Source organism: Lolium perenne, chromosome 4 (assembly GCF_019359855.2).
Source record: "Lolium perenne isolate Kyuss_39 chromosome 4, Kyuss_2.0, whole genome shotgun sequence".
NCBI classification, from domain to species: Eukaryota; Viridiplantae; Streptophyta; class Magnoliopsida; order Poales; family Poaceae; genus Lolium; species Lolium perenne.
In genome coordinates, this window is record NC_067247.2 from 282,717,575 (window position 1) to 282,745,481 (window position 27,907).

At 45.8% G+C, this 27,907-nt stretch overlaps 1 protein-coding gene across 2 annotated transcripts in view; it reads right to left on the reverse strand.

Annotated features, from left to right (window-relative positions):
- The window catches only part of LOC127295565 (protein SUPPRESSOR OF QUENCHING 1, chloroplastic), a 33,846-nt gene extending 6,886 nt beyond the window's left edge, over positions 1 to 26,960 (reverse strand). Inside the window, exons 1-19 of one of the 2 annotated variants that reach the window (XM_051325529.2) lie at positions 26,438 to 26,960; positions 25,535 to 25,635; positions 25,396 to 25,452; positions 25,224 to 25,318; positions 24,630 to 24,729; positions 23,535 to 23,593; positions 20,207 to 20,334; positions 19,783 to 19,915; positions 19,397 to 19,484; positions 10,879 to 10,957; positions 10,197 to 10,257; positions 10,008 to 10,083; positions 9,480 to 9,590; positions 8,814 to 8,909; positions 8,418 to 8,540; positions 6,453 to 6,650; positions 6,228 to 6,329; positions 5,862 to 5,926; positions 3,648 to 3,741 (exon numbers count right to left, since the gene is read on the reverse strand). In XM_051325529.2, the coding sequence (XP_051181489.1) occupies positions 3,648 to 3,741; positions 5,862 to 5,926; positions 6,228 to 6,329; positions 6,453 to 6,650; positions 8,418 to 8,540; positions 8,814 to 8,909; positions 9,480 to 9,590; positions 10,008 to 10,083; positions 10,197 to 10,257; positions 10,879 to 10,957; positions 19,397 to 19,484; positions 19,783 to 19,915; positions 20,207 to 20,334; positions 23,535 to 23,593; positions 24,630 to 24,729; positions 25,224 to 25,318; positions 25,396 to 25,452; positions 25,535 to 25,635; positions 26,438 to 26,804 (2,133 nt within the window). In that variant the 5' untranslated portion in view covers positions 26,805 to 26,960. The remainder of the gene's footprint in view (positions 1 to 3,647; positions 3,742 to 5,861; positions 5,927 to 6,227; positions 6,330 to 6,452; positions 6,651 to 8,417; positions 8,541 to 8,813; positions 8,910 to 9,479; positions 9,591 to 10,007; positions 10,084 to 10,196; positions 10,258 to 10,878; positions 10,958 to 19,396; positions 19,485 to 19,782; positions 19,916 to 20,206; positions 20,335 to 23,534; positions 23,594 to 24,629; positions 24,730 to 25,223; positions 25,319 to 25,395; positions 25,453 to 25,534; positions 25,636 to 26,437) is intronic. The other variant, XM_051325532.2, reaches the window with a different exon arrangement.
- Positions 26,961 to 27,907: the final 947 nt, after the last annotated feature.

Genomic DNA, 27,907 nt, shown 5'->3' on the forward strand with positions numbered 1-27,907 from the left:
GACTGAGCACATAGCTGGTGATTTTGCTCAATAGGAGTTGAAGCAGGCCGACACCCAAGCATACCAGTCTCATTGAGTAGATCCAACACATATTTCCGTTGAGAGATAACTATTCCTTTAGGAGATCTCGCAATCTCAATACCCAAGAAATACTTGAGTTGTCCTAGATCCTTAACCTCAAATTCTCTGCTCAATCTCATCTTCAGCCGGCTTATTTCATCATTATCGTCTCCAGTGATAACAATGTCATCCACATAAACTGCAAGGATGGTAATACGACGCCCTGAATGCCTATAGAACACGGTATGATCCCTATTACATTGCTTGTAACCCATATTGCGCATGGCTCTCCGGAACCTATCAAACCATGCCCTTGGTGACTGCTTGAGACCATACAAAGACTTCTTCAATCTGCACACCTTCCCCTGGGTGTTGGAGTTACTAAAGCCAGGTGGAATGTCCATATAAACTTCTTCCCGGAGATCTCCATGCAAGAAAGCATTCTTGACATCCAGCTGATGCAAGGGCCAACCAAAGTTAGCAGCACAAGAAATAAGAGTTCTTATAGTACTCATCTTTGCAACAGGCGCAAAGGTCTCGTCATAGTCAATCCCATATGTTTGACTGTAACCCCTTGCCACCAACCTTGCCTTGTATCGTTCTATTTTCCCTTCTGGGGATTGCTTCACGGAATACACCCATTTGCAAGTAACTGGACGTTTTCCAGCTGGAAGAGTAACAAGATCCCATGTATTGTTCTTCTCAAGAGCTTTCATTTCCTCCAACATGGCCTCGTACCACTTTGGGTCTTGTTTTGCTTCTTTCCAATCTCTTGGGATCACCACAGATTGCAATGATGCGATGAAGGCCCTGTAGTTCGTAGATAGAGATGCATATGATACATAATTAGCAATGTCATGCTCCTCCTGGTACCAATTTGGAGGTTTTCTAGCTGCAGCTCGGGTTCCTTTTCTTAAGGCAATGGGCAAGTCCATTGAATCCCTCGTAATAGATGGACCTGCGTCATCAGACAATTCATTAGTTTCAACACCTGTTGGAGCATGTTGCTCCCCCTGCACCTGTGTGTCACTTGTCGTGGGAGCCTGTTGTTGCACATGTTGCTCCCCCTGCACCTGTGTGTCACTTGTCGTGGGAACCTGTTGTTGCTGCTGCTCATGCTGCGATTTTCTCCGTGTATACACTTTCAAGTTCTCTTCCTCGTTTGGCTTTCTCCATCTCTCTTCACTCGTAGGAGATGGAATTGAACCAACAACAACTCTGGATGGTTCATGTTCCTTTGTCCTCAAAAGTTCACTCTCCCCCTCTCGACTAGCTTCGATTGTGCTAGGAGAGTCAAAGTCAAACAACGAGCTGAGGTCCGTCTTCTCTCCATAGAACGGCTCAGACTCTCTAAATGTCATATCCATGCTAACAAATGTTCTCCGCTCACTAGGGCTCCAACACTTGTAGCCCTTTTGTCCAGATGGGTATCCAATGAAGATGCACTTCACAGCACGAGGATCCAATTTTCCCACCGAAGGTCTATGGTCTCTAACAAAGCAAGTACACCCAAACACCTTTGGCGGAACGATGAACTTATTTTGGCCATAGATCATTTCATATGGAGTCTTCATCCCAAGCACTCTTGAGGGCATCCGGTTGATGAGATAAGTAGCAGTCATAACCGCTTCACTCCACAAGAATTTGGGCACATTCATGGTAAACATAAGTGATCGAGCCACCTCCAATGAGATGACGATTCTTCCTTTCAGCTACTCCATTCGTGGAGAATTATCAGTACATGAAGTTTTATGAAGTATTCCTATTTGGGAAAGAAAATTGCCAAATTCATTGTTCACATACTCCGTCCCATTATCTGTCCTGATAATTTGAATACTAGCGTTGAAGCGATTTTGGACATATGCATAGAAGTCCTTGAAGCATGTAAGCACCTCACTTTTATGTTTCAGAAGATATATCCAAGTCATTCGGGAGTAGCAATCAATGAAGGTGACAAAATACTTCATCCCGCTAACAGAGACCACCGGGGAAGTCCATACATCAGAGTGAATCAGTACAAAGGGCAACGTGCTCCACAGTCCACGACTCACATATGATGTCCTGGTGTGTTTTCCAAACTCACATGCATCACACACAAGTTTTTCTTTGTCCACCTTCTTCATTTCTTCAGGGAATATCTTACTCATAGTATCAAAGGACATATGGCCCAATCGACAATGTTGGAGTATCAACCTTGCCTCATCATCATTGGTAACAACTGTGAGAGCAAAGGCACAACGCTTCATCGGTTTCCCTTCTATCCAAGTACCACAATCCCTTATGTCTCACACCTATCCCAAGCCTCCTTCCAGTCTTCCTCTCTTCAATTATACAATTATATCGATCGGCAATTATTCGACAATCAATATCATCAACCAAAGAGCTCATAGACACCAAACTCACCGAAAACGATGGAGCATATAATACCGAAGACAATGTAATGGACGGAGTGCATTTCACTGTGTCGACCCCTTTCACAGGTTGATAAGTTCCATCGGCTGTTTGGATTGTCTCTTTATGCATGGGTGGATGTGGAGTATATGATGCAAACTCACTCCACTTACCCGTGACATGTGCTGATGCTCCCGAATCCAGAATCCAATTTGAACAAGTTCCATTTAATGCAGGAGCCTGACTTGAGATTGCTTCTTCTGTTTGTGCAAGATTCACACAATTTCCTAGGACAATTGTTTTTCCACTTTGTTTTGGAATTTCTGCACTCTCCCTTGATTGTCTCAACTTCTCAATCTCCTTGAGCAATTGAGTCATTTTCTCAAGTAGCTTCTCAATTGTTTGATTCTCCCCCATTGATCAATATTGCTGAAAATCACCAACAAACCAGCTTATGTGCTTCTTCTCTTCTCTGCTATATTTGACCTACTCTTGCAGATCTCTCGACCCCTCTGGATCTTTCTTCTGGCTGCACACGCAGCTTAGGTCTCTCCTCTGTCCTCTACTCGCACACGCAGGAATCAGCACCTTTGCTTCTCCCTCTTCACTGCAAGCCACAAGCAGCTGCACCTCACCCAGCTGTCCCTTCACCACCACACCGAAATTTGCAAGATTCACCACCACTCCGAACGCTGCAGACGGTTGGCTCCGCACCTCTGCAGCAGCTCACATCAACACTTCTACCTGGGCAGCACTCCACTCCTCTGCCCGTCTGTTGTATTTCCCCTGGATTTTGCGGAACTCCACCTCACTCCACCGAATCACCACAGGCAGCCCGTAGCACACACCATCACTGCCTCTAGCTCTGATACCATGTAGGCTTTTGGGGAAATTGTGGATGGGTTGGTCACTTGGACCTCCACACCCTCTCATATATATAGCTCAACTTAGGCTTACATGTTAACTCATACACTAGAATAGTCTAGACACTACTACTATACTAACACTCCCTAGAATACTCTAGACTTTGCTAATAAACTAACTTAGATTCTAGCACACTACTGGAATATTCTAGACTTTCCTAGGAGACTACTACTAATCTCCAATTCCCCTAGAGCATTCTAGACTCTACTAGAGTACTATTACACTAATCTTAGATTCCAACAAAATAGATGATAAAAAATATGGAAACTTGCCTGATTAGCTCCGCGGCCTCCTCCTGTGTAATCGGAACCTTTGGTTCCATTTCCAGCTAATGTTCTGACAGTCTCATTAACAAAATCAATCTCCCTGGATAAGGATAAAAGGCATTCATATCAAGAAAAAGCAATAATCTGCTGAACATGGAATGTATTTGAGGACATAATTAACCATACTAATCAACTGTGTAATTGACCTTCGAAATCACTAGAAAAAAGCGATTAGGAACTAGCTAGCTTCCACAGCAACCATAGCTTATTGCACGTTGCACGAAGCTCTATTGCTCTAGAGGAAGAAAATAAATGAAGCAAAACCTTGAACTTGAAAAGCTATTCCGTCCTTTCATTCGCTCAACTTAATACAGAATCAGTGAGACAGCAGCAAATAGCTTAGTTGATTAATCTTGTGGATTAAAGTATTAATGACAAATAAATAGTCCACCAATTACTGCATACGGGCCACATGGGCCACCTCAAACTGGACAGAGAAGTGCATCAGGGGAAGCACTGACATCGGTGAACCACTGGATATGGAGGTGAAGGGAGCCACATTGATGATTAGTGATGTGGGTGTGGTGTCCACAGAGTTACGCGATGCCAACAGACAGGGTAGAGGGGGATTGGTCCCAGGCGGTGCAGAGGAAGAAGGGGGAAAAAGTGTAGGACGGTTAAGAGGTCTACAATAAAGCTCTAATATATGCAAAATAACATCAGGGATAATGGGCGGTCAATGCAGAGTTTTCTAGAAATTTTCCTGCATAGAACGATGGTACCTTGGAACACGGGAACAAGAATTGCCAAGAACCGGTTCATTTCACTCAATAACAGGAAAACTTCCTGTGTTTCACATGGGTCCTGAGTTTGGATGTGGAATCTGGACAGCTAATACATTATAAATGAGCAAATGCAAAATTTGTATTCTACTCTTCTTGATAGAACTTCCTACCCCATTTACTACCTTTCCTGTGAACTCCCTTCGCTTTACTTGCCACTCACCCTCTTCATCTCCCATCCCTGGTCATACCTCCGTACGCCAGAGTGTACTTGTCATTAGGCTGCCTGCCTTTCTAAGTTCTTCCTCTCTCTGAGTAAGACCAAATGGTCCTACATAAAGTTACTCTTTAAAATTTAAACTAAGGTATAGAGACCATGGCTACATAGAAGGTATGGGATATTACAAAAGCACAAAATACAGACTGACTAACAGTAGTCAACTTTCGTAACTGGTAGCAGCGCCATGGAAGTCAGGACTTTCATAACTCAAGGGTTCGAGGGGAATAAAGATTATTTACTGGTTGGCTGGACTGACCACGGCAGTGGCGACGCCCATGGGCGCCGTTTTCCTCTTGAGGCGCTGTTGAGGTCTCGATTCTCCCCACCCCAGCCTTGTTCCCAGATGAAAACCTACAATCCTGACGACGCCATGGGCGTCGTTTCCTCCTTGGGGGTGTGGCTTGGGGGATGGTTGGCCGGTTGAGGGTGGCTTTGGTGGTTGGAGGCTGGTTGCGGTGGTGTCCGAGTCTTCTTGGTGCCCTGCTCCTTTCTCATCAGCGATCACGGCCCCTGTTTACGTTCCCAGCGGCAGCTCCTCCGGTTTGTGGCAGAGCAACCTCGATGGTTTGTCAGCTTCGGCGAGGTATTTCTGGCTCTGACCAGGTTGGTTTGTGGTCAGTATCGGCCATAGCTCAGGGGAGTTCATCTGGCGTCCGACCGCTCGGCGTCCTTCGAGCCAGGTCGAGAGGGAAGGGTCCCTCTTCGGCATTGGAAATGGCTGATGCTGCTTCCCCTCCCATCCTATGTTGCAGACGATGGTCTTCCACAAAGCGGCAGGCGGATCCCACGAACCTGGGCTGTTTCTTCCTTGGTGGCTTCGTGAGGAGGCTTCGACATCAACAAGCTGCGCTCTTGTGTGTATCTTGTGCTTTTGGTGTTCTTTGTTTGTAAGCTGGTTAGCATCTTGTATCAAACTTGGCCGTTTGTGGCTTTATTAATTTAAAGCTGGGCACTTGTGCCTTATGTTTTTTTTAATAAAGATTATTTACTGGAAATTCAATGATTGCTTTTTTTAATGTCATAAAAGAGATTGTTCTTCCACTTTTAAGTAAATCCATGAGAGTATCAATAACAACAGGTTTTCCATGTTACCAGAAACTGAATGATTACCCCTGAAAGATAGGAACTGGCCTAGCTTAAGTCAGTGCAGATTCTTACCGTAGCGCGTGGTTCTCAGTGTCTGCAACATATAGGATATTCTTCTTGGAATTGTATGCAAGACCCTGAAATTGATAGCAAGCAGTATGAGGTCATACCACACAAATTCATAACAAAAGTAATTTCAATCAAGTAAATATGAACTGGTTTCGTAATAAATCACATAAAGTAACAGCACATCTTGATAGCTTAGCCTCTATCAAAACAAACATCAGCATAGGAGGACATTCCAATGCCCTCTGTCCACAATCAGCAGATATGTTGCACCTCTAAATCTTTAGTAAAGCCATGGTGCCACCAATTCTGTATTCAGCATCTTGCTGTAAGGGAAGCATGTTAAGGACAAAGCATAGTTATGCTCCTTACTTGAGGGCGATTAAATGAGGCAGTATCAAATTGGCCATCAACTAATCCTTCTTCAGAACTTCCAACTTGACATATAAATTCCCCATCCAGATTGGTGACCACCTTAAGTACAGAGATGGGGATAGAACAAACAGCTAAGTAGAATTTAAAATAAAGTAGGTTTCATATGCCGTATTGTCCAGAAACTGAGAAATATGTTCTCGATGTAAAAGAACAAATACTCACAATTCGATTGTGGTTACTGTCTGATATGAATAATCGATTGTTCTGTACATCAATTGTAAGTTTCCCAGGAAACTTTAGTGGTGAATTTGTTAACCGACTATCCCTGTCCTTCTCCAATGCCAAGGGGAGGGAATTGTTCTGTAGTAATTTCCTTTCATCATAAAACTCCAGTGCTGCACCAACTACCTCATCAAGATCCTGGAGAGAAGATGGATAAGAACTTTTTTTCTCGATAAAGTAAAATATAGTAATATTAAGAATTTAAGATGATACAAGTACACCCAGCCTCTGCAACAACACGATGTTAAGAGCAAGTCGACACATCAAGAATGAACACAGCCGAATTCCTACATAAAGGAAAATAAAAGACATGACCCTAGAAGTCATGCCGATCAGTGGCACAGCAAGCATCAAAATCAACATCAACCAACCAACCATGGAAACATCGGACTACAAGAAAGTTTATCCGAAAACGACACCTCCAGGAAGGGTACGATGCACAAACACCAATGTTGATGGATCCAACCACTGAGGCCACCAATCATGGGTTTTCACCCGCAACAGAAGTCTGGGAAATCTCCACGCAATGCCCTCAACAATAAAACGATGTGCCGACATTGACAAGTACAACCAATAAAGGTCAGACCTAGAGTTTTCACCCTGGAGTTCAAGACCTGGTACTTGGAGTCACCTTGTGCTGCCGACCTTGCTAACTGAACCAACACCACCACACCTATTAGTCTTCACAACGGCGAACACGAACTGAATGGCCATACGCCTGCTTAGGTACCATCCCGGACACGTCAGAGCGCCTACATGGATCACCGAAGTTCTAACTCCGTCATCCAGGCCAAGGGATCCGAACACGAATAGCATGCCCATACGCCTGCTTAGGCACCATCCCGGACACGTGAGAGCGCCTACATGGATCGCCGAAGTTCTACGTCCCTCATCCAAGCCAAGGGATCTCTGGGATGTCATGGCCATGCTAGCGCCCAATCGAACCACCTGGGTGGGCACGCATACGCTATGGACACGGGATCTGGAACCTTCGACTCTATACATGGTATACGTACACCGTAGATAGCCCCTCATGCGCACGGTCCTGACATGGCTTCACCACGCGACCGAAAACCATCTCCGACCCATCCAGCGTCGTCCGGTAGCGCAGAGAGAAGAAGCAGGAGGGAGGAGGCAGCTGTGGAGGAACAGGTCTGAGGGCTTAGAACTAAGTACAGCCAGTTCAGTGGATACAAGTACTTCACAAACATTAAAATAAGCACCAGATGGAGTTTTGAGTTTTATGCAGCCAACATCAGTTTGTAACTGTTAGGGGCTTACAACAGTGAGAATAACCAAGCAATTATACATGACTCTACATCAAATACCAAACTCAATGCCCATTGCCAATCTACATTCTCACTTATTGTAAGTAATACTGGTGTTTATGTCATTAAATGTGAAACTGATACATAATTTTAGAAGACATGTCCTAAACAATGATTCATATTGGGGTCATTAGGGGATTAAATGTGCAGTTCAGACATGAATTTTATATTTCAGCTAAAATTTTGAGCTAAACCCAACTCATACTTTTATTAGCAATATAGATACAGATAATGAAGAAATCACTACAGACGGTGTTTACTGAATGATGGTACAGTTTGTGTTACATAGTGCGAACTAGGGAATGACAAGCCATCTGGCACCACCATCAAGATTAGCACAGCAGTCAGTTTATTTGAGGGTTGAGGCTGGTATGGCAGAAAGCATAAGCATATTTTGCGGGCATATCAGCACCAACCAGTTACTGGTGGTAGTTGAAAAATCATTTGAGCTCAAAAGTGCACTTAGTAAATACTTTTTGTGAGATTAAAGCATGCAAAACCAGATGTCTTGTAAATGAGAATATGTTAACACAACTTAGGACTCGAGACTCATTTTTTAAGAGATATGCATCAATACCTTTCTATGGCCTTCGCCTGATATTTGTGCTAGAACCTTCCCATTGGGCCCAATAACCACAAACGTAGGCCAAGAGTTCACCCCCAGTTCTCTCCACATGTACATGTCACCATCATTTACAACCTTCCAAAAGGGGAGGTCAAATAAGACGAGATGAGGACACGAAATTTGATAAAAATATGGATATTTGACACCACAAATCTCAATGACATGCGACCCTAGGACCACATGTCAGTGAGACATCGGTGGCAATGCCAGTCTTAGGACTTAGGAGTAGCAAATATCCATCTTTCCCAAGTACTTGTCAGTTGTCAACGTGAGACTGCAAATTGAGTAGGTAAAGTCACAGGCTGATGTTCTTCACTTAACATTCAAGAGTTATGACTGCTGTCTTACCGGATGAGTAACGTTGTAGCGCAGAACAGCACTGCGGATGGCTTCAAGATCTTTTTCGTTGTCAAATTTGGCAGAGTGCACACCGACAACAGTGAACTACCCAGGGGCAAAAGCAACACACATATAAATATCCGATATGTATCCAACTTATCAAAATGTTAAGTGATAAAACACACACACACACAGCTAAACTTAATTGCATCATGACCAGCTAAACAGTACGTTTTCATTCAAATTATACTGTTTTGGCATCACAAGTTGTACAGACAGTAATGCCAGAGCAGATCCATAAAATTTGCAGATAATGCATATGCTACATTAGCTGCAGGCGAGAGCTGAACTAAAAACTTCACGAACTAAGTAGACACCTTTATGGTAGTGAACTCAACACATTACAATTTACAACTCAGATCAGAAGACCTCGAATAAGAAGTTTTAGAGAGCTTTTCAGTTTCATAACTAATGAATTGTTTTGTTAAAAATGATCAAAGTACTGAATATAGCAGGGAAATAAAATGCGGCAAATTACCGATAAAAAAACATAGAGTATTTATGTTAGGCTCACAGCTCCCATAAATGCACTTATTCTGTATTAGAACCTGAACTAGCAATTTAGATATCACTTGCGCAAATTGGGACGACAATTAGACAAAAGCAGATGCTCACAGGTTTATCTTTATATTTCTTCTCTAAAAACTCCAGGTCTGGCAAGACATGCATGCAGTTGATGCAGCAATAGGTCCAAAAATCCAGTACGACTACTCTTCCTTTTAAATCCTGCACTTTCCATGAATATTTCAGTACTGATGTCGTAGTTCCTGAGGCCTAAACCCCCTGGTAGGAAAATTGTTCATCATATTCAAAGAAAAGTGTTACTGATTCATTTGAAACAGATAGCCTTTTCTTGAGCAGGAGGGGAAATGCTACCACCAACGGCAAAAAAAAAAATACTTTAGATGGTTATCAGACTATAAAAGCAAGTGGTTTGCTCCAAATAACTTTCACCTCTTTTATGTTTTGCATTATGTTTCATATCCAATTGGATGAGATTTATTGCCAAATTGTGACAATGTAAGTAAAAGATGTCTAGATAAAAACTACCACCAATCCAGTATATAGGATAAGAAATGGGGCATGTGGTACTACAGAAGGGTTGCAGCTACTAAGAATAACCTAAAATGAGTTCAAAATTACTCTTCCAAACTGAAGCGGGGCTGTATTCAACCAGTCGAGCTTTCTTGGGAACTCAGGTACATAAGTAGCGGAGCCCCTAAGGAATTTTTTGAAAGTGTGTCAGCATTTCATTAGAAAAATTAGGCATTAAGCAAATTCTAGCATTACAAGCCTAGAAATTGACGAATATGCAGCTAGCCAGTTACCTACCCAGTCTCAAAATCAGCTAAATACTTCTTTATTTGTTGAACCCTTGATGACAGTGATTCTCCTGTAGAAACAGGGCAGAGTGAGCTGTATGTAATATAACAACAGATAGCCCAATCGCAAGAGAAAGCTGGAAACCAATCAACTAGTTTTGAATCTAAATGCTTCCCAGCTAGTTTAAATCAACTTTCTACCATGCTGCCAAAATCCATGCATCAGATTTGAGGCGGTCTATGCAAATATTACATAGGGAGTGCTTTGATATTCGGCCCGTGATGCCTAACTAAGCAAGGATTTCTAGCTACCACAAGCTACTGCCTACAAGGGCTAGGCTACTTGCTTGTTCATTCGTCTTGCTGGTTAGTGGCTAACCACAAAGTTTTAGCACGCATATGAACGGAAGTTACCATCACTGCAGCAGTTAACATCAATTGTCTCGCTTCTTGCTGACTTGGCTCTCCTGCCTGGGCAAAGATCTAGCCCAGTGAGCCTAGTTTGCTTGGCAAAGCTAATTTTTATTTTCTACTAATCTTGCTTAGAATTCAAATGCGCCCGCTCATGGTCTTACTATTAGCACAGCAAAGTTGACAACTAGGTACATCAGTAACTGAGACTTTAGATTACTAGTGATATTCATTAACAAGCTTGCTAAACCCATAATTGGGTTGAATATATTCGTGCTTACTTCCATTGGTTGCAAAAATTGAGCTATTCCCACCCGTCAAGAAATTAAGCAGACCTTTAGGAGATGCGAACTGCATTGCCTGAATAAATTGAAGGAAATAGTTGACAAATCAATCTCAATACAGTTCATATGTGCCTGAAAGAATTTACTGAAAACAGTACAAAATGTGCAGAATGAAGCAGAAACTTCAAGATGCAGCATAAATTGTAGAAATTGATTTGAAGAATTAAACATACAATGTTCAACAAATACTTCTTTAATGAGGATCAGCAAAATCATTGTTGTTTTTACTAGTGCTCTTTGGAATAGACCCTCCCATGCAGTCATGCTCCCATGAAACCAGAAGTCAACCTGCAGATCTTTAGGTTTATTCGACCTGTGTCATCCCCTATTGTATTAAACCACTAACCATTGACGCGCAACACAACATCTCATTTTTCTGTCAGATTATAGCCATAAAACCCATAATGACATATTAGTGTTAGAGTTGTATAGTTCCTTTTCCGTTATTCCCCAGTGTATGAGGGGCTTACCTGCACATTGTCACACATGTACATGTACTGGCCTATGGCCCTCTGTGAATACTAGTTGCTATTCCAACATGGTATCAGAGCTCATGGTCTAGCTCTTTGCACGTTGCAACTCCGTGCTCGATCCGCGCCGCCGCCGATGATCTTTCCGGCCGCCGCTGCTCCACTTTCTTCTTCCTCTCCTGCTCTTGTCGGGATCGAGTTCTTTTCTGTAGGTTTTGGGGGAATTTTTTTGGATGGGCTGGTCCCTTGGACCTCCACACCCTTTTATATATAGCTCAAGTTAGTATTACATCTTCACTCATACACTAGAGTAATCTAGACACTACTACTATACTAACACTTTCTAGAATACTCCAGACTATGCTTATACACTTCATAGTACACCCCTGGAATATTCTAGACTCTCCTAGGACACTATTACTAATCTACTATACTGAAACAGTCTCCAACCCCCTAGAGTACTCTAGACTCTACACTAACTCATACTCCAACACTCCCCCTCAAGATGGGATGGGTTAACCATCATGGCCATCTTGCTACAACTCCATGACTCTCGCTACGATCAGTACGCATCTAGATTACATGCACACAACGATGCCTGTGAGCATTTTACTATAGCTCTTGCTCCATTGGTTGTTAAGCGCCCATTCAACTCCGACCATCCAAGCTCCGCCTCACGCGAGCCATAACCATCAGCATCAACTCTGCATCAATCTAGCTCCAACCCCACTTGCGTTGGGCCACCGTTGCCTCTCCAACCATGCGCACAGAATCACAACTGCCTCACCTCAACAACAGGTCCTACATAGCCACAGCTACCTCACCTCACCGTCTTCTATCCACACTCTCCTGACCTTCACATTTCTTCCATCTCTCTGGCACGGCTGCCTCGCCACAACAACAGCTCCTACAGAGCCACAGCCACCTCACCTCACCGGTCAGCTATCCCCACTCTCCTGACTCTCCCATGTCTTCCACCTCTCCAACACTGCTGCCTCACCTCAACAACAGCTCTTACCGAGCCACAAACACCTCACCTCTATCCACAATCTCCTAACCTTCACATGTCTTCCACCTCTCCAACACGGTCACAACCTTGACCTCTACCTCATCTCCATTAACCCCACCAGCCATCTTGGCCTCGGTCATCATAGCCTCTACCAGTCCTTTCGTCAACCCTTGGACAACTCCAGCAACACAATCTCTGCTATCACCCTCAAGCTCCTTGCTTGCCATCTACATTTACACACCTCCACCAACAACTACTCTTCAAGTTCCACCACACTTGCGATCGGTTTCACCACCACAACATGCAAACCATTGTTCTCCCCAAAAAAACAAAGTCCAAGCAGCAAGCTGCTCTTCTCCTTTGTCTCCAGCACAACAAACCAACATCACACAAACCATGGGATACAAGTTTAGACTCCACTTCTTCTCTTCCCCTTTGATCCTCTCATTTCCTCTCCTGCTTTCCACAATTCTCAACTTGCAGGACATCTTTACCTCTCAATCAGATCCATTCCATTCTCTCCTCTTCTCCTAGATGCAAGCTCTGTTCCCTTCGCTCCTCCATCGCAGCCAACCCAAAACAGCTCCAGCAGCTGCTCCCTCCAGGACTCCTCTTGTCTCTGCTGCAACACAACACCTACAACTTCCTCCTCCTGAAACCGAATCTTGCCCAGCAATACCAAAGCAACTACCTGCTGGGAGCACTCCTGTGTACCTTCACTTGATACCTCAGGCTGCTACAACCCATATCCACAGCCTACCTCTCTTTTTCCCCTTCACCACCACAGCCCAGCACCGCTCCAGCCATTACCACTACAACACGGACGCCCAACTCCTTCACAACTGCCTGCATTTCCTCTTCATTCACCCATCTCTGGCCAGATCAGAGGTGCTCCTACACCTCTGCTTTCTCCTGGTCCCCAAACTTATTCTCCTCCTCTCCGCACCTCAATTGCACCAGTATAACTAGCTTCCGGAGCAACACCCAGTGCAGACCAACAACCAAACCTCACATGACACACCTGAAACATGAGGTGGCTACCGCCAACACAGAGCAACAGGGTGCGGCCTCCCGCCGCGTAGGTGACTACAATGCGCCCGGTGTTCTTGAAGACACTAGCTGGACTGGGTGCTGCAGTGGTGGAATGGTGGTGTCTTGGGTTATGAACTTATGACTAGGAGGAGCCTAGCTCTGATACCATGTAGGTTTTGGGGGAATTTTTTTGGATGGGCTGGTCCCTTGGACCTCCACACCCTTTTATATATAGCTCAAGTTAGTATTACATCTTCACTCATACACTAGAGTAATCTAGACACTACTACTATACTAACACTTTCTAGAATACTCCAGACTATGCTTATACACTTCATAGTACTCCCCTGGAATATTCTAGACTCTCCTAGGACACTATTACTAATCTACTATACTGAAACAGTCTCCAACCCCCTAGAGTACTCTAGACTCTACACTAACTCATACTCCAACATTTTCCAAGTAATTTAGGCCTTTTTTCGTCCAAATCGAGCTCCAAACCGAAATTCCGTCGGCCGCTGTCTCCGTTCCGGCAGCCATCACGCTCGCCTGCGTCCGGCCGCCGCCGTGTTGTCTCCGGCCGGCCCCGGCCCACGCTGTTGCTCGGCCGCCACATGTTTGCCCTCGACCGGCCACAGCGCGGCTAGGCCGCCGCCGTGCTATTCTCGGCCGGCCGGCCACGTTGCTCCGGCCGCATGAGCAGCCCGCCTCCCGGCCCGCGCCGCCCCGGCCGCCGCCGCGTTGTCCCCTGGCTGCCTCGTGGCCGATCTAGCCTGGTCACGCGCGGGCTGTTCTTCGTCTGGCCCGATCTAGATCCAGATCCAAAAAAAAAATGTCGTCCTCTGCATCTGGCTATGTCAGTATTCCTTGGTGCCTAGTGATATTTGATGGTACTAACTATGGGGAGTTTGCCACCCTCGTCCTGCTCCAGGGAGTAGTACCACGTCTGGGCGGCGCCGCGGAGGTGGTACGAGGCGAGCCACGTCCGTCCGGCCGTGGTACGCTCGTCCCCGGAAGAATTGCTCGCACCGGTTGAGCCGATTAAGGGGGTCCTCGACGCTATCATACGCGGCGAATTCCGGCTTGGCGTAGCGTGGGAGCGAGCGGCCGGTGGCGCCACAGGCGGGGTACTCCGCGCGACCAGCGAAGGCTCGGCGAAGCGTGCGTGCGGCGGGTCGGAAAGGACGGGTGCGGAGGGTCCCGGCGGTGGTGTAGACGGGGAAGGCGCCGGTGCGGCCGAGTAGACGGGCGAGGGCTCCGTCGCGGTCACCCACGCCTAAGTCGGGAGGGTGACGGCGGAAGCGTACCCGCCGGATGGGCACGCCACAGGCGACGAGGCGGGGCCCGCGGCGGGGGCCGGCTGCCATGACGCCAACGGCGGCGGCGCGTGAGGCCGGGGCGGAGCGACGCGCCCCGGCCGGTTAGGGCTGCCGGCGCGACCGGGTAGGCGGCGAGGGCGGCGTGGTCATCCCCCGCGTACCAATGAGGTACAGCGGATGCCCCGGACGGCCGTGGCGAGGTCGCGGATGGCCGTCGAGAGCTCTTCTTTGCGAGAGGAGGCGGCGCCGGCGCATCCGCCCGAGCGCCCGCGTCGCCCGTGGAGGGCGGCGGCAGGTGTGCGGCGGCAGAGGAGGCCGGCGGCGTCTCGGAGGCGGCGGCGGTGGTGGCGGTGGGCTGGCTCGATGACATGATCGTAACTGAGGTCTCTGATACCAAATTGGTAGAATCTAGGGTTCTACCAGGACGGGGGCGTAGATTGTAGGGGTGGAAGTGCTGCGAGCGAGAGGAAGAGAGGCGGCGCCGGCGGCAGGGCGCCGTCACGGGCGCGTGGGAAGGCGGCGGCTAGGGTTTGGGGCGGCGCGGACAGGAGAAGGCCGACTCCTCTGGGAGTCGGCAATAATGATATTGATTATTGCTTGATCGATATAGTCTATTACAACTTGTATTTATAAGAGAACTGCAAAACCCTAATCTGCTAACTGGGCTAAGCCCCTAACTAAGCCTGGCCGGTTGGGCCAGTGGGTCCCCTCCGGCGGTAGACCAGGCCGGTCATAACAGCTGCCTTTATGCGTATCCACATGCGTGGTCTTCGGCTGTGGGGTATTCTTACCGGCGAGGTCTCTTGTCCGCCGCATCCCAGTGCTCCTGTGCCTCCTATCCCGCCATCAGTGCCGCGGGCCCTTGTTGCTGATTCTACTCAGGCTGATCGGGATGCAGCCAAGTCTGCCGAGGCTACAGCTGATGAGGCATATGAGGAGCAGGTACTTGCTTATTCAGAGGCTCTTGGCTCTTACCGTGACAGTTTGGCTACCTTTACTCAGTGGTGTGATGAGGATGCCTTGGCTGCTGCCGTTCTTTCTCAGAGTGTTCAGCCACAGTTTGCTTCTGAGTTTATGGGCCTCGCCACTGTTGCCGAGATGTGGTCTCACCTTCGCCAGCGCTATCAACCTTCTGGGGATTCTCTGGAGCATGATCTTCAGCAGGGTGACTCTACTGTTGATGAGTTCTACACCTAGAGTGCGGCGATCTGGCGCCAGCTTGACTCCCTTCGCAGTACTGTCTGTGGTACTTGCCAGTGTTGCCGGACAGTGCGTTCAGATATGGACTTCCAGAGGATCCATGAGTTCCTGTCTAGACTTCGCCCAGAGTTGCTTACTGAGGTGCTTACTGAGCTTCGTGCTGAGGAGACTCGTCTGCGTGGTGGTGGACTGCTTGGGGCACCTTCTGTTCTTGCTGCTCGATTTCCCCTGCTCCTGCACCGCCGCTTCTACCCACACCAGTGCCTGCTGCTTCTGGAGGAGCCCGCCCTTCTCGCGGTGGGGGTCGCTCTCGCCCTCCTCGGTTCTGCACTCACTGTCGGAGGTCTGATCATCTTGAATCTGACTGCTATCAGAAGCAGCGGGGTGTGCCTCCTCGTGCTCCACCTTCAGCGCCTGTCACCACCGGCTTCACTGAGCAGGATATAGCGAGACTTCAGCGTCTCCTTGCCTCCTCCGGCTCTGCTTCGACGGGTACTGCTGCCTCCGGGGTTGTTTCCTCTCCACGGTCAGGTACATCTTCGTGGGTTCTGGATTCTGGAGCTTCCTTTCACATGTCTCCTGATTCTTCCTCTCTTTCTTCTCTTCGACCTCTTCCTGTTCGTGTTCTTACTGCCGACGGTACTTCTCTCCCTATTGCTAGTCGTGGCACTCTCTCTACTTCCTCCTTTTCTGTTCCTGATGTTTCTCATGTTCCCCGTCTTACCATGAATTTGTTTTCCGCTGCTCAACTCACTGATTCTGGTTGTCGGGTCATTCTTGATGTTGATTCTTGTTCTGTTCAGGACACTCACACTCTGGCACTGGTTGGGGCTAGCCCTCGGTGCCATGACTCCCAGGGACTTTGGGAGCTTGACTGGCTTCATGTTCCTTCTTCCACCACTTCACCGACCGCACCATGTGTGCTTGCTGCTTCCACTACCGCCTTCTTTCAGCAGTGGCATCATCGTCTTGGTCATCTTTGTGGTTCTCGCTTGTCATCTTTACTTCGTCGAGGTCTTCTGGGGCCTGTCTCAGGAGATGTCTCACTTCAGGGTTGTAGGCTTGGTAAACAGAATCAGTTACCTTATCCTACTAGTGCGTCTGTATCTCAGCGTCCATTTGATTTGGTCCATTCTGATGTATGGGCTCCGGCTCCTTTTGCTTCCAAGGGGGGCCACCGCTACTATGTTCTTTTTATCGATGACTTCTCTCGCCACACTTGGATTTATTTTATGACTTCTCGCAGCGAGGTTCTCTCGATATATAAGCGTTTTGCTGCCATGGTCCATACTCATTTTTCCACGCCTATACGTGTCTTTCGAGCCGATTCAGCTGTTGCGTGGTTTTCTTGCTGAGCAGGGTACTCTTTCCCAGTTTTCCTGCCCTGGCGCCCATGCCCAAAATGGTGTGGCTGAGCGCAAGCATCGCCACCTGCTTGAGACGGCACGTGCGATGATGATCGCTGCCTCTCTTCATCCTCACTTATGGGCTGAGGCTATGTCTATTTCCACCTATCTCATCAACCTTCAGCCCTCCACAGCCTTGCAGGGTGCTGATTACTCGACCCTTCGTCTTTTTGGTTGCGTTTGATATGTTCTTCTTGCTCCACGCGAACGCACCAAGCTGAGTGCTCAATCGGTTGAGTGTGTCTTCCTTGGCTACAGCCCTGAGCACAAAGGATATAAGTGTTGGGATTCTATTGGTCGTCGGATGCGCATATCTCGGGATGTCACCTTTGATGAGTCCCGTCCTTTCTACTCGCGTCCCTCCTCCTCTTCCTTCTCGGTGGATGATATCTCTTTTCTCATGTTCCCTGACTCACCTCCTCCTGTGCCTCCGGTCCCTGCTCTGCCGAGTCTCTCACCACCTTCTCCTCCTCCACCCGCCAGGCCCCCCTCTCCTCCCTCACCACCATCCACATCTTCCCCTCCCATGTCACCTTCCTCAACTACGGTCGTCCCTCCCTACCCTTTTCACTACTCCCGTCGTCCCCGTGAGGATGATACAGCTTCTCCTAACATGCCCTCTACCTCTGATGCGATGCCCTCTCCGTCCGAGCCGACTCACTACTCAGATGCTACCTGGGCTAGCGATCCAGAGGATCGCAAGTCTCTTTCTGCCTACTGTGTCTTTCTTGGTGGCTCTCTCATTGCTTGGAAGACCAAGAAGCAGGTTGCAGTCTCTCGTTCGAGTGTTGAGGCTGAGTTGCGAGCGATGGCTCTATTGACGGTTGAGGTGACTTGGTTACGCTGGTTACTTGCGGACTTTGGTGTTTCTGCTGACGCTCCGACTTCGTTCTTATCGGACAGTACTGGTGCCATCAGCATTGCGCGTGATCCGGTGAAGCACGAGCTCACCAAACACATCGGTGTTGATGCCTTCTATGTGCGTCATGCTGTGCAGCATCAGGTTATGGCTCTTCATTATGTGCCTTCAGAGCTTCAGCTTGCTGACTTCTTCACGAAGGCCCAGACTAGAGCACAGCATGGTTCCTTTCTCTCCAAACTCAGTGTTGTTGATCCACCACGAGTTTGAGGGGGGGTGTTAGAGTTGTATAGTTCCTTTTCCGTTATTCCCCAGTGTATGAGGGGCTTACCTGCACATTGTCACACATGTACATGTATTGGCCTACCTGCACATTGTCACACATGTACATGTAGTGGCCTATGGCCCTCTGTGAATACTAGTTGCTATTCCAACAATTAGCAGGTGTTAATTGTATCGATGGTGCCACAGCCCATGGGATGAGCAGTTTTAATAGGAAGCTCCAAGGAACCGGTGGTTTTGTTTTAGTAGTGGCATTCAGCTAGTATATATAAGTAGTACATTCCAATATCTGCAACAGACTACCTCAAGTACTCCGTAACTACCACGTTGGTGTACAATGAAAAGTTTCATGAAAAGTTACCTACCTACTATGAGTGCAGGCTCACATTGCTAAAACTCTGCTGATGAAGTAGATGAGGACGTACCACAATCTGCCTCGCTAACCTCAAAACCATGTACCGCCAAACTGGAATAAATTGGTATGATTTTCACTTCTCCTACGATAAGGCTTAAAATGATTGTATCTTTCCTAACGGAACTTGCAAGTTATCTGAATATTCTCACACATATTTTAAATGGATGATTTACCTACTATGAGTACAGGCTCACATTGCTAAAACTCTGCTGATGAAGTACATGAGGACATATATCCACAATCTGCCTCGCTAACCTCAAAACCATGTACCACCAAACTGGAATAAATTGGTACAATTTTCACTTCTCCTACGATAAGGCTTAAGATGATTGTATCTTTTCTAGCGGAACTTGTAAGGTAATCTGAATATTCTGACACATGTTTTAAATGGATGATTTGCAACTTGAATAAACACCACTTATACACATGAAACATACTCGTACTTGGGAGCATACAATATTACCTTCCAATTTCTGACGGTAAAGAAAAGACAGGAAAAAGCTATTCCAAGACTCCCATATCTTAATATATCGCGACGAGAACCCAACAACCTGCAAAATTTCTTCTTTGGATGTCAATCAATCATGTGTTACAAATAGTCCGAACTACATATTAAGTAGTAACTCATATCAAAAGAGCACAGCTTAATTTCTTGTCAACCGCAATACCATGTTATTAAGGAAAGCGAATAACTCTGATGGAAAATATTTAATGAGATAGTTTACAGTGTAAAATGCAAGCCCTAGAAACGGAATCAAAATAAGTTGCAAGTTAAGTACTTACAGATAATAGCAGAGCTAAGTTTCTACAACATAAGTATTAAGCTTCTTTTGCAGAAACTGACCTTACCCTTGGTCTTTGAAACTTGGAGAGTTTGTGTTCGAAACAAATTCAGCATTAGTTGCTCCGCTCAGAACCCCAGGAGTAGCATTTCCTAAAGAACTACTATTCTTGGTATTTTTCATCAGTTCATCTGCACCAACTTTCTTCCAATCAGTACTAGGTACACTGATACAAGCCAAAGCGAAAAACTCCAGCGGTCCAGAGTCAATGAAATAACAATTGGTAATATGACATAGTTTCTGCATGGACCAATTCAAGAGAACCTGATGCACTCCATTAAATAAAATGAAAACCATATAGGGTCTTATTCACTGAATCTGATAGACCAAAACAAGTGAATGTTGCACACAACATACACAGGTCTTTCTTTCCAGTTTCTCCTAAAAAAGGTAGATTATTCAATTAAATTTATTATGCTTGAACTACATACTGTGGTAAGCATTAGAACCACCATACAGGATGTCATTAATTGAAATATCTCCAATGTCTTTTCGTATGAACACAGGACTGGCTTGTCGTAATGCATCTTCCTCTAGAGTAGTCGTCACCGCAATACAACTGCAAGATGTATAACCATAACATATTCAGAAAGACAAAGAGGTACAGCAGATTCATTTGAATGATATATTGAAAGCTGCGAGTACATACTACCATTTTCAATATACTCCATTAATTAATCCAAGGTACCCTAATATGAGAAAACAAAAAAAAAAGAACAACAACTACGACATCAAAGCCTTTTTCCCAAGCAAGTTGGGGTAGGCTAGATATGAAACCCGACAGAAATAAAAGGAAACCAAAACAAGAATGAGAAGGAAAAAAGAGAGTAAACTAAGATTCCGGCACATGGATCGCTGATCTCTTTGTAGCTACCGGGTCCGAAGGAGGCTGATCGTGAATCAATTCCATCTGTTAGGGCGGGCAAGTTGCGGTGAAAGAGAGTCCATCTTTCTCTTAAAGTTTTCTTTTGTGAAGAAAGTATGGCTGCCGAAAGCTCTGGGGGAGGCTCGCTCCTCCTACATCGAACTCTTCTTTTTTTTTCAACAAATGCAAGTTCGTCTTCGTCTGATAGATTTGTCAATGGGAAAACGAAATCATGGGTGGAGGAAGAGGCTGTGATCGATAAAGGGGATGATGATGACTTCCATCTTTCTATGGATTTCCTCTCGTTATAAATCGAAAGATCAGGTAAAAGCCCCATGCAGTCGATGCGCCTGATGCTGGAGTGCCCCTTCGCCCGCCGGGTGTGGCATGAGGTTCTCGCCTGGCTACGGATGACTGCCTGTGCACCTGACGGCAAGCTCACCCTAATGGACTGGTGGCACCGCGCGAATCAAGACACGCCAGCGCCGCTCCGCAAAGGCCTAGCATGTGCCACCCTCCTAATCCCATGGATGACCTGGAAACACAGAAATGCTTGCGTTTTTGAGGGAGCCCAACCCTCCATGCAGCTGCTGTTGCAAAACATCAAAGATGAGCTTAGGCTTTGGGCTAGGGCAGGGGCTCAGGGGTTACGAGTTGTGCTGCCATCCAGTTGGGATGTGCACTAAGAGTTCATCTCTATGTCCTGTATTCGGCCTCCTAGGAGGATGTAAACAACTTTCTATCTTTTCAATGAAATGAAACACAAAGGTCCTTTGCGTTTTCTCGAGAAAAAAAAATCTCCATGCAGTCCTATCAATAGCCAAGACTTTAGGTACATTCCAATCCCTCAAGTCTCTTTTTACCGCCTCCGCCCAAGTCAACTTTGGTCGTCCTCTACCCCTTCTAGTCTCATCCATACTCCTTAGAATTCCCCTTCTAGCTTCTGGAGGCCTCCGTTGGATATGCCCAAACCACCTTAGTCGGTGTTGGACTAGCTTCTCGTCGATCGGTGCCACCCCTAGCCTATCGCGAATTACCCGTTCCTAATCTGGCCCCTTCTTGTATGGCTGCAAATCCATCGTAGCATGCGCATCTCCGCGACTCTCATTTGTTGGATGTGTTTTCTTTTAGTTGGCCAACATTATACCCCATATAGCATCGCCGGTCTGACTGCCATCCTATAGAACTTACCTTTTAGCTTTTGTGGGACCTTCTTGTCACATAGTATACCAGATGCTTGCCGCCACCTCATCCACCCTGCCTTGATCCTGTGGCTGAAGTGGCGGCAAGCATTTGTATCCTATGTGAAAAGAAGGTCCCACAAAAGCTAAAATGTAAGTTCTATAGGACGGCAGTCAGACCGGCGATGCTATATGGGGCTAAAAGGTAAGTTCTATAGGACGGCAGTCCTATCTGTATGATGCTAAATGGTACCCTAATATGAGTAGTATGAAAACATATCATTGGGCCTTTATTTTTTGCAATATACCACTTTTATTACATAGTATACACAAACTACGACAAATACTGACTCGAATGAAAATTTTCACAAAATTCAAACAGGGGTATCTAGTAATTACTAATGGAGTATATTTAGAATGACGAAAATAGTATAACACATGTGCATAAATCATTAATGAGGTATACAAAGAGTGAAAGAGTGGGAGTAGATACTCCCAGAAGTATAGAATCATTTTCAGTATACCTAATTAATTATTCTAAGATACCCTAATGTGAGTAGTATGAGAAAAATGCAATATGCCCTCTTTATGTACATAAAGGCGTAAATACGCAAATTATGTACTTCCTCTGTTCACTAATGTAAGACCTTTCAGATATTTCAAAGTATACAGACCAAAATGAGTGAACCTACACACTAAAACATGTCTAGATACATGCATTTACGAAAAAAGCTAAAAATGTCTAACATTAGTGAACAGAGGAGTAGAACATATAAACTCAATTGAAAAAATTTCATAGAACTCAACTGGGAGTATCTAGTAATTACAAATGGAGTATATTCAGATTGACTAAATAAACTATAAGACATCTGTATAAGTGTTATATGAGGATGGGATTACATACTCCCAGGAGTAAGGCATATAGAATCATTTTCCTGTACTGGCCTAATGCCATTTGAATAATTGATAGATCAAATTAGTTACTTAAGATGTCAAGGAAGACAGCCCCACTCACTAATTCCCTTGTGGGAAAATAAGGACTTGTAGAACTTAAGCATAATTATCATTGTAGGAGTGATCATGTTCTGCTGCATATCGTGAGGACATGTACAAAGGAATGCCATCAGCTGTCTATAAGAGATGCCACATTGTTTTTTTATGAGGTAGAAGAAACAAAACAAAGAGAGAGAATGAGGCTCTTCTTTTTCCCTTTTTCTTGTTTTGGTTTTCTTTTATTTCTGTTGGGTTTCATATCTAGCCTACCCCAATTTGCTTGGGAAAAAGGCTTTGATGTTGTTGTTGTTGTTGTTGTTGTTGTAAATTGTCTGTATTGCACACACAACTCTGGTACTATGAATAGACCACCTACAGACATATCAGTTTATGTGTCATCTCTAATTTAGTCTATAGATCATATATTTCTGAGAAAATGCAAAAAACCTTTGTGTTTTATTTCATTGAAAAGATAGAAGGTTTGAAGTTACATGCCCCCTAAGGGGCAACGCAACAGAACAGAGCAAAAGAATGAAAGAGCAAACTAAAAATATGGATATGGATGGTGCGGGCACCATCTGTTTGTACTATTGTACATGCCATTATGTATGCAAGTCCGTGGCAAGAGATTTATTAGAATCAACTGAAAATATTTGAACTTGTATAGTATGACCAAAATAAGCCAGGCAGGGAACAGCAGGATAAGAATCCAATCTGTACCGTATTTCCGCAGCTTTTGCAGCTTGAACTCCAGCAAGCGCATCTTCTATCACAAGGCACTGGTGCAAAATCAAAAGTTCAAAGTTTCACATTCAAATTACATGACAAACTATGGAAGGGGTGTAACAAGTAATAGAGAGCTAAAATCTCAAAAGTAGGACGGTTACTTGCATTTTTCCCAAACACACATTTGTTTATTGTATAGTAGAAGAAAACGCCAAGAAGGCACAAAGCAGTACATCATGCTCACCAACTGGTATCAACCACGCGACCAACATAACAACAAAAGAACTATGATAAATATCCTCACCTAAGATCAAAACAAGCGAAGAAAATTATCTAGTGCTAGATGTGTCAGCGGCGGTCGCATGCAGTGGCAGGAGGCAAAGCGCCTTAGCCCCGGCCAGAGAAAAAAGTTATCAAACACTTGCATATTATGGTAATAATAGAAACATATTCCGTTTTCGACCAATCCGTCATACAATGAGACTCTGCACATAGAAAGAGAACCAAGTGGTAGAACAACATTCAACATTAGATCTAACCCCTTCCACCATGTCTTTGGGTACCTAACAGCTAAGCAACCAACCTATCATTCATCACACCCAATTACCCAAAAATATCCAGCAATGGTCTACATTTAAGTCACGGAAGTATATAAATATGGCCACAAATGATGAATTTCCTAATGATATATCAAACAGCGACATATTAAATGGTGTACATGAATGTCTTCATAATTCTGAACTAGAACTGTTGTTTTTTATCTAGACTAGAAACATCAACAAGCTACAAAATTACGTAACTTACTCAAACTAGGATTATAAGCAAAAGAATATATATACTTCTAGCCTTCACTTATGTCCATTTTATTTAGGATGTCCATATAGCAGGTTTATTTATTAACACTAGAGATCTATCGACCTTGCAAATTTTCATTTAAGCAGCAACGGAGATTAAATCAGAATATTTGCAGATTTGCCGAAGCCACTCTCAGTTGAACCGAGCAATGTATATATTTTCCACAGCCAGAAGATCATAAATTTCTGACGCTTCATAAGAGGGTTGTTGTATTTGATTTGCAAAATAGATTACCTCATTTGTGCCAACTCCCAAGTTCTTAGATGCTGCAAGGAATATGTCCGGAGCAGGCTTCAAATTTTCGAATGCATCAGCAGAAACGATGGCATCAAATCTGAAATTTGTAAAAGGTTCATCAAGACCAAACGGTACATGGAGCAAAGCTGGAAAGGCTAAAATCAATCCAATAGTCAAATCTTATGTTTTATTTGAAGTCGGGGCAAGTTCAAAATTGCGTCTGCGGTACTTGTAGTGTTTTCAATTGAATAAAGCCCCAGACTGGTAAAGCAATGAAATACTGGTTTTCAAACAAAGGACTGCAAAGAAGCCAGAAGGAAATTGGCATTGAGCAGGTCCAGGATGCAAAGAAAATGTTGAAATTTACTGGTTCAGTTTGGACATAAATGTACTGATGGTGTACAATATATCAGAGTAGCATCAAAAAATTCAGTCCTTTCATTCCAACTTTGATCCAGGGTATTGCATTTTTTCACTAAAGATATATTGACATGGTAAGCATGAATCAGAACTTTGGAATGTTTATGAGATGAAAAACTCAATGAACGTTTAAAAGATTGTCTTGGGATTCAGATAGAACGAGAGACTTACAGTGACACAGGCAAACCAGCAGCAGACAGATTTGCGTCAACCTTAACCCTATCAGCGCTAGATGCAACAGCGATCTTCAGACCTGCATTTTTGCACTGTATCGACAAAGTAATTTATCACTAATAACACCATTAAGGTGGCAGAAAATTTCAATTCAGGCAACTGCAAATACCTCCATGATGAGTTCCAGAGCCCCTGGGAACCCAATCCCAGAATCTGGCTTAGCGTACTGCATAACAGAACATAATAATTCAGATGGTGCAACCAAAACGAATGAAGAATGGACAAAACAGATTGCCCTGAACTTCAACCTTGTTCAGATATATCTCAAAAAAGCGCTTCTTGGCATTTTCAGTATTGAAATCTTTCACTCCTTTCACCCTAGCAACACCTCCAAGGAAATTGGCCTCACCTAATCCATTTTAATCCACATTGGAAACAAGTAAAAAATGTGAAGCTGGCAATGATTCTTTTAAGGTGATCATCCAAAAAGTTTAAAGGTAGACAATGAAATGTTCCATATCATGTCCACCAAAATGCAGGTGGGTCTGCTAGCAGTAGGCGGCAGCTCGAGAACCTTGCTTCTGTTTTTTTTTTCTTTTGTTGCACATGGATGCTAGGCATGCTTGTTCTACTATCTTGATGGTACTGGAACCAGGCCATGAGTTCGTATTTTAAAATGTCCACCAATGCAGTGATAGGTAAAAACATTTATGCATATAACTAGCCTCATACATCTGAGGATTTATAACTAGCCTCAGGAGAGTATTAGAAAGCGTGTCTCAGGTGACCGTTGATTTCAGTACATAATCATCATGAGATGTCATACTCTCCTGAGTATATTCTGATGCGACATTTTTTTCAGTTCAGTACATTGTTATACTGGCAGTGACAGAACGTGAAATTATTTAACATTAGAAATGGTAATTTCTGGGGAGTTATGGTTACTGTCAGATAAGCATATAACAAATAAGTAATCACTACAATTGCCAAGAAATAACAACAGTACTGAGCCTGCGAAAACAGACTACTAACTTACAACATACTAGAAAACTTAAGAACCACGGAACTTAGGGCTAGAGCATACTGTCCAATTATTCTGCAGCCTGTGGTAGCGGTATACTGTTGGTTACATTTACAAAGCGAAGTGGTATATACATACTGCATATCCGATCGGCCAGTACCAGCAGCAGCACCCGCAGATAGATCATCACCTGTGCCCGTGAAGGGGATGAAGTCCTCCACGGAGACGTCGACGCCCATCTCGGCGAAGAGGTCGACGGCGGCCTGGCGCGACGGCTCCTCGCTGTTGCAGAGCACGCCGTCCATGTCGAAGAGCACGGCGGAGACCTTCCCCCACGCCCCCGCCGCCGCCTCGGTCTGCGGCGACGAAGACGCCGGGGCGGAGGCGGCGACGACCCTGCGAGGGAGTCGCGGGGCGGCGGCGGCGGCGGTGGCCCGAGACCGGGGGGCTTTGGGGAGGAGGATGGGGCGGGGCGGCGGCGCCGGGGAGGTGGGCGGGTAGTGGCGAGAGGCGAGGAGCGGATGGAAGGTTCTGGAAGGCGCGATTTGCCGCGCCATGGTAGCCGTTGGGGGCCGCGAGCTCGGGGGTGGGAACCTGGAACGCGTGCGGTGGTGGTTAGGGACGGGTTTATGTGGCGGGGCGGCCGCGGTGCACGAGTGGATGGATGGGTATACGCGGCGGTGCTTCGCTGCTTGCTGCTTGTGGCAGACAAACTGCCCCGGTGCTCTCTGCTTGCCTCTGGGCTGTGGCACACAAACTGCGCTGGGCAGCCTTATCTATTCTTGGACGTGATCGTCTGATCGACTCGAATCGCACGAAAATGAGGCGGGAGGAACGTTCCTGACGTCGAAGATCTGAGCGGTTTTTTTTAATCCGAAAATAAACTACAGTATATACGAAAAATTATCAAAGATACGTCGTGTATATACTGTAGTATATACAGTATGAACCAAATATTCCGATTTTAGTATTTTCCCGTTTATAAAAAAATGTCAAATATTTATCTACGTTCGGATGTATCTACACACCAATGCCAAAGAGGCCCATCGAGTAGGATGGCATGTGAGCTATTCCATCATAAACAATCAATGCACCACAACCACTTTCTCGTAGGTTTATGGACCAACCATTAGAGCATCTCCACTCGTCCCCCGACGAGGCCCCCGAGCGACGTTTTTCCCATCCGGACGACGAAATTCGGCCCAGTCGCGCCCCCGGTTTCTCGTTTTCGTCCGGATTTGGCCCTTCATCCATCCGGCGAGCCCACGCCATCCCCGGCCCCCCGGGGACCTATCGGGGACTCCGGACGAGTGAAAAGCGGGGAAGGGCCCGATCTGTCGGTGACTCGACACACGAACCCCACCGCCACCTCGCTCAAAATCTCCCCCACCCCTCGTATCTCTCTCGCCGCCGGCACCACCCCGCCGGCTTGTTGCCCAGATTCCGTCGTCCCTCCTTCCCCACCTGCCTATATTCCGCCGTCTTTCGACGACGGCCTATCTGGCTGCTCTTCCGCCGGCCTGTTTTCCAACTTTGGCCTGCTCCTCGTCGCTCGCGGCTCGGGTTGCCTTGACCACGCCCGTCAGGTGTTCGTCCATTTGCCTCGCCGGCCATGGACTCGGACGAAGAGGAGGAGCAGATGTTCGTCGAGCTTATGCAA